This window comes from Micropterus dolomieu, linkage group LG23, assembly GCF_021292245.1.
Source record: "Micropterus dolomieu isolate WLL.071019.BEF.003 ecotype Adirondacks linkage group LG23, ASM2129224v1, whole genome shotgun sequence".
Taxonomy (NCBI): Eukaryota; Metazoa; Chordata; class Actinopteri; order Centrarchiformes; family Centrarchidae; genus Micropterus; species Micropterus dolomieu.
Window position 1 is genome coordinate 3,958,906 of NC_060172.1, and position 9,956 is coordinate 3,968,861.

Sequence of the window (9,956 nt, forward strand, 5' to 3'; positions counted from 1 at the left end):
ACACACACAGATAAATACACACTAACACACAGATAAACACACACACTAACACACAGATAAACACACACACACTAACACACAGATAAACACACACACACTAACACACAGATAAACACACACACACTAACACACAGATAAACACACACACTAACACACAGATAAACACACACAGATAAATACACACTAACACACAGATAAACACACACACTAACACACAGATAAACACACACACACTAACACACAGATAAACACACACACTAACACACAGATAAACACACACACACACTAACACACAGATAAACACACACACTAACACACAGATGATCTCGGTGATTTCAGAGAGCAATCTTAATTAACGGGACAGTTTCTGAGATGAAGCCCGTCTGGAGGCTGGAACTGAATTCTCCTGAGTGTTTTCACATATTTAGATCGATCGTGTCCAAAAATAAGGGTTAATAACCCAGAAAAGAAATCCCAGATGAAAGGGTCAAATTTACAAGAAGAAAAATTCCCTGAAATTAAAGTCACAAAAATCTAAATCCCTCTGGTGTTTTCTTGTGAATGCACCCGATCCAAGGCGAAGTCTCTGAGGTGCCTGATGGTGACTGTGGGCTGAACTCGCTGCTGAATCTGTTTGTGAAGTCTAACTTTCCACTGCACACAACGCACTGCAGACGTGTGTGTGATGTTGAAGCCTTGCAAAGTGAAGTTTCTCTCACAAATGTTTGAATACAGTGTCAGAGAATATTCAAGGTTTTAACTTTAAGATTTGTGATTATTAGTTTCTTCTAAATCTACCACAGTAATCTTTAAAACTGGCTCCTTTTTTCCTGTTACAGTGGACCTTATGTGCGGTTGGACCTTTCCATCTTAATCATGTTACCGATAAATGAAGAGCCCATAAAACACATCATAGAGAATCAGCCTACAATAAGAACACTGGGAAGATATTTAGAGATTTACTCTATGCGACGCCAATGGGCCTCCCTGGCTCTGTCGGCCGCCACACTGTTAGATTTAGCCGTCAACGTGTCTTTAAACTCCTCGTATCCTGACACACTACCACCGTGCGTCCTACTGGAGAAATACGGAGAATAACTCTGCCTGCACGGCCGAACACGCCCCTTTTATGCCAACACGCTCCAACTCCAATGAAGTTAACATGGACTCAGCTGACCAACATCTTCTCCACCATCGTAGTTTAACTCCAGTGAAGCGGTCAGAGTTTGTCGAGCATGAGTTTGCCTGATAACCCCGAGTTAACTCTGAGTAGGCTGAACTCCCTTCGTAGTCCATGCCACAGCTCTGGAATCGAGCATTCAGAGCTGCAGAGTGAACGCAGCCTGGGCCAGATTAACGAGTGTTTAATCACCTTTAGGTAGATTACTGCTGTATGTGGATCAAAATGTATTTTCTCTTATGATCAAATTATGTAAATGAGCTTCAACTAATTATGGAATTAACGAAGAGGCTGTGTGTGTGTGTGTGTGTGTGTGTGTGTGTGTGTGTGTGTGTGTCAGCTTTAATGTGAACAGGCTGTTTGTGTTAATCAGCTTTAATCTCCTGATTCTCATTAAGCTGATGACGGTAAGTATGTGTGTGGTGTGTTATTTATTGATCAGGGGGAAGAATCAGCAGCAGTGACTGAACTTTGAGAACAACATGATAAAATAACGTAACATGAAATCTAATATTATAAAAAGTAATGTGATGACATAAAATGAAATACAGAAACAGAGCGTAGGCTTGAGCGTGAAGAGATTTGAAATCTTTAAAGCTGAATTATCTGAACATTTTCAGCATTAAACAGAATTTTTCTGTTTTTATTTCTGCTAAAGAGAAACAAACTCTAACCCTCCACCGGACTCTCAGTCAGAGCTGCTCTCAGAACTGATTTAAAATCTGCTGAGTCAGGATTTAGCCTTCCCTCCTCTTTGTGTCTCTGTCTGGGGAAGTAACCTCTTTAAAAGTGACTGTGGCCTTTTCACCTCAGTGAGAAATGAATTCATTTTAATTCATTCAGAAACTCCTGGACTTTAACAGCTCCTGAGTTTCAGCAGCTTTTCTCCACGTTCAGAATCTCTCCCACAGATCTGTGTTCTCTGAATAATAACGTCATCATTTAATGAGAAGTCATGATATTTTTAAAAAGTCTACCTGGCCTTTACTCAGCAGAGCATTAAGTTAGAGCGTCTGACCGACTCAGCTTGGGACTGAAAGTTAGGATGAGAGAGGAGGAACCCGAAACACTTGTGTTCAGGCAGAAGTCTCACCACAGATCCACTGATAAAGTGCGGCTCACAGTCCCACACGCTTTTTAGACGTAGTCTAGCAGCTACGTTACCCCTCAGTCAGAGGGGGGTTCAGATGATTACTGTCCTGCCGGTGTGGCATCAGCTCGTCAGCAACAACATATAAAGCATAAAGTAACATCCCGCAAGCTCGTCTGACCCGAGTCTAATGCCACACTGAAACCTTCGAAGAAGTCAGTCCTCACAATGCAGACATGCCACACACACTGTAACACTCAGCTGTACGCCTCTGCAGTAAATCACATGTTGTTGAAGGCAGCCATATTGTTTTCAAAATTTATCGGTGTGTGTGTGACCTGCCTCAGACAAGGTCAACCACACACACATCGGGAGGCGTTTCAGACTCTGATGCAGACCTGCAGCGCCTTCGTCCTGTTAGTCGTCAAAGTGGCTACTCAGAAACCGCAGATCTGAGCCCAGACACACTGATCAGGACCAGATCAGTGATTTCTAATGAACAATACGAAAAGAACTTACAGGAAGTCGGAGGGAGGAAGTCCAGGAAATACTGATTCAAGAGAACCAGAGGAAACTCAAAATCCAAAGACAGGAGACGACAAACAGCTAAGACACAGACTGTATTCAGAACCGCCTACTTACATACTAATGGCAACCGCAGTATGTACTACATACTGCATAAAGTGTGCAGCATGTATGTACTGCATACATACATCGACCAGGCTTAGCCAGGTTCAGTTTTGGAATAGAGGTCTGCAAGCCCGTCGGGTCCGGCTGGGTCGATTCGGGCCGGCTCAGGTCAGTTTCTCTTTTGATAGATGGGGACTCGGGTCCATTTAACTTCTCTCCTTTTCTTGTGCCCTTATATGCGCAGAGAACACACAGGCTTTCTGTGTGGAATATTGTTGTATTCAGTGCTTAATTTGTGCCGGAGCCAGCTGGAGCGCCGCTCGTCACAGCACTGCCTTTCTACATCCAGCCTAACAGGGTTAGTCTAATGGTCTAATCTTATTTACTCTTAGATTAGGTAGCTAATAATGGTTTCTGATCACCCGTTAAAACAATGTGAAGGTACGCCATGCGTTTAAATGATTAATTATTTGATCGTAAATTTTTAATTCAATATTTTCGGCGGATGGCACATTTCACGTGCTCCAGCACCTAAGAATTTACAAATGAAGCACTGGTTATATAGATTATATTGTAAAATGTCTAAGCAATAGGAACATAGGCTACTTGTGCCTTACAGGCGACAGCTGATCATGCGGAGCAGAGAGCAGCTGGAGCGTGTGCGTACATCCAAAAGGCCGCGCGTCAGAGACGGCGGAAAAATGATGTCGGTCTCAGGTTGAAAAATAGCAGATGTTATAGGGCTGGGGCCGGGCTGGGCTTGAACACCACGGGTCAGGGCCGGGTCAGGGCCGGGTCAGGGCCGGAGTTTTGGGTCCCTGCAGGGCTCTAATTTTGGAAATGAGTAAACAATAGGAGGAATTATAGACATTTTTTAAATGTAATCTTGAGTCAGGAGAGCAAGGCTGCAGCCGATCTGTAGCAGAATTTGTTTTGGTTTATTGATGAGAGAGTACAGTGACATTACACTAACGTGATGTCTGTGTAGAATAATGATAATAATAGAGCATCGACAGCCCCCTTTCATACTGCTGCTATTTACTTTTTTCACAAACAGGCAGAGCACAAACAGGTGGAACATCAACAGCTGGACCACAAACAGGCAGAGCACAAACAGGCGGAACAAAAACAGGCAGAGCACAAACACCCGTAACACAAACAGGCATAACATCAACAGGCGGACCACAAACAGGCGGACCACAAACAGCTGGACCACAAACAGGCAGAGCACAAACAGGCGGAACATCAACAGCTGGACCACAAACAGGCAGAGCACAAACAGGCGGAACATCAACAGCTGGACCACAAACGGGCAGAACATCAACAGCTGGAACACAAACAGGCAGAGCACAAACAGGCGGAACATCAACAGCTGGACCACAAACGGGCAGAACATCAACAGCTGGAACACAAACAGGCGTAACACAAACAGGCAGAGCACAAACACCCGTAACACAAACAGGCGGAACATCAACAGCTGGACCACAAACAGGTGGAACATCAACAGCTGGAACACAAACAGGCGGAACATCAACAGCTGGAACACAAACAGGCGGAACATCAACAGCTGGACCACAAACAGGCAGAGCACAAACAGGCGGACCACAAACAGCTGGACCACAAACAGGCAGAGCACAAACAGGCGGAACATCAACAGTTGGACCACAAACAGGCAGAGCACAAACAGGCGGAACATCAACAGCTGGAACACAAACAGGCGTAACACAAACAGGCAGAGCACAAACACCCGTAACACAAACAGGCGTAACATCAACAGCTGGACCACAAACAGGCGGAACATCAACAGCCGGAACACAATCAGGCGGAACATCAACAGCTGGAACACAAACAGGCGGAACATCAAAAGCTGGACCACAAACAGGCAGAGCACAAACAGGTGGAACATCAACAGCTGGAACACAAACAGGCGGAACATCAACAGCTGGAACACAAACAGGTGGAACATCAACAGCTGGAACACAAACAGACGGAACACAAACAGGTGGAACATCAACAGCTGGAACACAAACAGGCGGAACATCAACAGCTGGAACACAAACAGGCGGAACACCAACAGGTGGAACACAAACAGACGGAACACAAACAGGCGGAACACAAACAGGTGGAACATCAACAGCTGGAACACAAACAGGCAGAACATCAACAGCTGGAACACAAACAGGTGGAACATCAACAGCTGGAACACAAACAGAAGTAACACAAACAGGCAGAGCACAAACACCCGTAACACAAACAGGCGTAACATCAACAGCTGGACCACAAACAGGCGGAACATCAACAGCTGGAACACAATCAGGCGGAACATCAACAGCTGGAACACAAACAGGCGGAACATCAACAGCTGGACCACAAACAGGCAGAGCACAAACACCCGTAACACAAACAGGTGGAACATCAACAGCTGGAACACAAACAGGCAGAGCACAAACACCCGTAACACAAACAGGTGGAACATCAACAGCTGGACCACAAACAGGCGGAACATCAACAGCTGGAACACAATCAGGCGGAACATCAACAGCTGGAACACAAACAGGCGGAACATCAACAGCTGGACCACAAACAGGCAGAGCACAAACACCCGTAACACAAACAGGTGGAACATCAACAGCTGGAACACAAACAGGCAGAGCACAAACACCCGTAACACAAACAGGTGGAACATCAACAGCTGGACCACAAACAGGCGGAACATCAACAGCTGGAACACAATCAGGCGGAACATCAACAGCTGGAACACAAACAGGCGGAACATCAACAGCTGGACCACAAACAGGCAGAGCACAAACACCCGTAACACAAACAGGTGGAACATCAACAGCTGGAACACAAACAGGCAGAGCACAAACACCCGTAACACAAACAGGTGGAACATCAACAGCTGGACCACAAACAGGCGGAACATCAACAGCTGGAACACAATCAGGCGGAACATCAACAGCTGGAACACAAACAGGCGGAACATCAACAGCTGGACCACAAACAGGCAGAGCACAAACACCCGTAACACAAACAGGTGGAACATCAACAGCTGGAACACAAACAGGCAGAGCACAAACACCCGTAACACAAACAGGTGGAACATCAACAGCTGGACCACAAACAGGCGGAACATCAACAGCTGGAACACAATCAGGCGGAACATCAACAGCTGGAACACAAACAGGCGGAACATCAACAGCTGGACCACAAACAGGCAGAGCACAAACAGGCGGAACACAAACAGGCAGAGCACAAACAGGTGGAACATCAACAGCTGGAACACAAACAGGCGGAACATCAACAGCTGGAACACAAACAGGTGGAACATCAAAAGCTGGACCACAAACGGGCGTAACATCAACAGCTGGAACACAAACAGGCGTAACACAAACAGGCAGAGCACAAACACCCATAACACAAACAGGCGTAACATCAACAGCTGGACCACAAACAGGTGGAACATCAACAGCTGGAACACAAACAGGCGGAGCACAAACAGCCGTAACACAAACAGGCAGAGCACAAACAGGTGGAACATCAAGAGCTGGAACCCAAACAGGCGGAACATCAACAGCTGGAACCCAAACAGGTGGAACATCAAAAGCTGGACCACAAACAGGCAGAGCACAAACAGGTGGAACATCAACAGCTGGACCACAAACAGGTGGAACATCAACAGGTGGAACATCAAAAGCTGGACCACAAACAGGTGGAACATCAACAGCCGTAACACAAACAGGCAGAGCACAAACAGGTGGAACATCAAGAGCTGGAACCCAAACAGGCGGAACATCAACAGCTGGACCACAAACAGGTGGAACATCAAAAGCTGGACCACAAACAGGCAGAGCACAAACAGGTGGAACATCAACAGCTGGACCACAAACAGGTGGAACATCAACAGCTGGAACACAAACAGGCGGAACATCAACAGCTGGAACACAAACAGGTGGAACATCAACAGCTGGAACACAAACAGACGGAACACAAACAGGTGGAACATCAACAGCTGGAACACAAACAGGCGGAACATCAACAGCTGGAACACAAACAGGCGGAACACCAACAGGTGGAACACAAACAGACGGAACACAAACAGGTGGAACATCAACAGCTGGAACACAAACAGGCGGAACACAAACAGGTGGAACATCAACAGCTGGAACACAAACAGGCAGAACATCAACAGCTGGAACACAAACAGGTGGAACATCAACAGCTGGAACACAAACATGCGGAGCACAAACAGGGAAACACTAATACACAAATATGCGGAGCACAAACAGCTGGAACGTTTTCTGCTTCTAACTCGACAGTGATTTAAGCGCCAAGTTAATCATTTCCAATGAGAGGCGCCAGCGGTCTGGCAGACGGAGCCACAGGCGGGCGCCATCCCATGAAAGTGTCGTGGTCGCCTCACGTTCAATTGTCTTGAACGTTTATGTACGCGACACACAGCGCAAAAAAAAAAATGAATAAATGAATTTCATTTATCTGACACTTTTATCCAAAACGACTTACAATTGCTATACATAACTTGCTCAAGGACACAATGGTGGATGGCTCACAGTGGGAATCGAACCCAGGTCTCCCACACCTAAGGCAAGCGTCTTATCTCTGCGCCATCACCCCATCCGAATTAAAGGAGGAGAGACGGATCCTCGCCTGGAGTGGAGATGGTAGCGGCTTTCAGGAAGAGCCCAGCCTCCCCCATCACCCTGTGACTCCACAGTCGTCCTTCTGGATACCATCATCAACCAGGACCTCCAGTGGTACCTGAACATCCCTCCTCCACATTCAACTGGTTCCACTGGTTTAAACTGGGTTCAGAGTTTCTGAAAACTCTGTTCACCTGAGTGTGTGTGTGTGTGTGCGCTACATAAAGGACATTTTGTCCCAATTTAATTAAGTGTGGACCCCCCCCCCCCAACACACACATACATTACTGAGGAATTTAATTTACTGTGTGTGGGCGGGTTGTCTCAGACCTGTCAATCAAACACTGACCTGTGGATACCCCCAAGACTGTGTGTGTTCATAAAGCTGAGGCGGCAGGTTGTGGTAACCACGGCAACCGGCTGTGCGGTCAGTCACACACAGAGGTTTGAATAACTTTTAAGTAATCTGATTACTCGTCAGCTGTGTGTGACATCATCACCCTGACAGCAGAGAAAGTTTGACTTCCTGTCGACTGAAACACTTTCTCACCTCTGTCAGTTCACAAATTTCCATCACCATGGAAACATTTAGAAATACAGATTAAATATTTAAAAACGTGTTTCATGTTTCCTGTCTGAGCAGATTTAAAGGTGTAACTCGTCCTCTCGGTGCGACTGTGAAAGTCTTCCCCGGGGACGGCCGACACCGAAAGGCCTTCAGCAGAGAGAGAGAGATCAAACAGATTAATTCATGAAGTTGAAACATTAACCTGGAATATTAATACAGAGCGTGGCGGGGGAGGGAAGGCCAGATCTGATCAATTATTGATGGCGGTCGACTTAAGGTGGAATCCTTTAAGGTGGTCGGGTTTATTTAAAGTATGTTTTTTCTCTCAGCTCTCGACCGGGTCGTCCTCCGAAGCGAACCCTGGGCGTGGCCACGGTGACCGACGGCTCCAGACTCCTCTCACACGGTCTGATAAGCCCCGCCCTGCTGTCACAAACAGGTGAGTCAAACAAGCGCCCCCTGCAGGAGCTTCATTAGTTCTGCTGCTAGGCCAGTAGTCTCTCTGCTGTAGCTACAGACACATATCGATCTGCCTTCACATCTGTTACACGCCAAAGAGCGCCGATCTGGATCGAGACACGTTTCATTTATGAAGTGTACAGGGGTGGTGATGGCGCAGTGGATGAGACACATGCCTTTGGTGCGACCTCTGACATAAATAGCAGCTGTAAGTCACTTTGGATAAAATGAGTAAATGAAGTGTACTGAATGATGCTGGTGGGTTTCCACCCTGAACGCCGCCTGACAGGCAGCCTGCTTACTTACTTACTGAAGCAGTTCTGGACTTTAGCTGCAGGTTCCTGTCTGAGAGCATCTCAGCGTGGCTGCTGTGATTAGAGCTATAATTAGCACGCTTAATTAGCAGATGTCAAAATGACTGACAGATTGGAGCCTGACCTGAAGCACTGTGTCTGTTTCTGCGTGTGTGTTACTGCGTGTGTGTTACTGCTTGTGTGTTACTGCGTGTGTGTGTCTGTTTCTGCGTGTGTGTTACTGCGTGTGTGTTTTTGCGTGTGTGTGTGTGTGTGTGTTACTGCGTGTGTGTTACTGCTTGTGTGTTACTGCGTGTGTGTGTGTGTGCTACTGCGTGTGTGTTACTGCGTGTGTGTTACTGCTTGTGTGTTACTGTGTGTGTTTCTGTCTGTGTGTTTCTGTCTGTGTGTTTCTGCGTGTGTGTTTGTGTGCGAGCGTGTATGTTACTGCATGTGTGTGTGTTTCTGTCTGTGTGTTTCTGCGTGTGTGTGTTTGTGTGTGTGCGTGTGTGTGTGTGTGCTACTGCGTGTGTGTTACTGCTTGTGTGTTACTGTGTGTGTTTCTGTCTGTGTGTTTCTGCGTGTGTGTGTGTTTGTGTGTGTGCGTGTGTGTGTGTGTGTGCTACTGCGTGTGTGTTACTGCTTGTGTGTTACTGTGTGTGTTTCTGTCTGTGTGTTTCTGTCTGTGTGTTTCTGCGTGTGTGTTTGTGTGCGAGCGTGTATGTTACTGCATGTGTGTGTGTTTCTGTCTGTGTGTTTCTGCGTGTGTGTGTTTGTGTGTGTGCGTGTGTGTGTGTGTGCTACTGCGTGTGTGTTACTGCTTGTGTGTTACTGTGTGTGTTTCTGTCTGTGTGTTTCTGCGTGTGTGTGTGTTTGTGTGTGTGCGTGTGTGTGTGTGTGTGCTACTGCGTGTGTGTTACTGCTTGTGTGTTACTGTGTGTGTTTCTGTCTGTGTGTTTCTGTCTGTGTGTTTCTGCGTGTGTGTTTGTGTGCGAGCGTGTATGTTACTGCATGTGTGTGTGTTTCTGTCTGTGTGTTTCTGCGTGTGTGTGTTTGTGTGTGTGCGTGTGTGTGT

The 9,956-nt window shown here is 46.7% G+C and overlaps 1 protein-coding gene across 4 annotated transcripts in view; it reads left to right on the forward strand.

The window, feature by feature from the left end:
- The window catches only part of dacha (dachshund a), a 30,845-nt gene that overhangs the window by 6,487 nt on the left and 14,402 nt on the right, over positions 1-9,956 (forward strand). For all 4 annotated transcript variants that reach the window (XR_006823302.1, XR_006823303.1, XM_046041135.1 and 1 more), the window contains exon 2: positions 8,459-8,568. Coding sequence is in view for 2 of the 4 variants with exons in the window: in XM_046041135.1 (XP_045897091.1) it covers positions 8,459-8,568 (110 nt within the window). In the remaining 2 variants the exon portion in view is untranslated. The remainder of the gene's footprint in view (positions 1-8,458; positions 8,569-9,956) is intronic.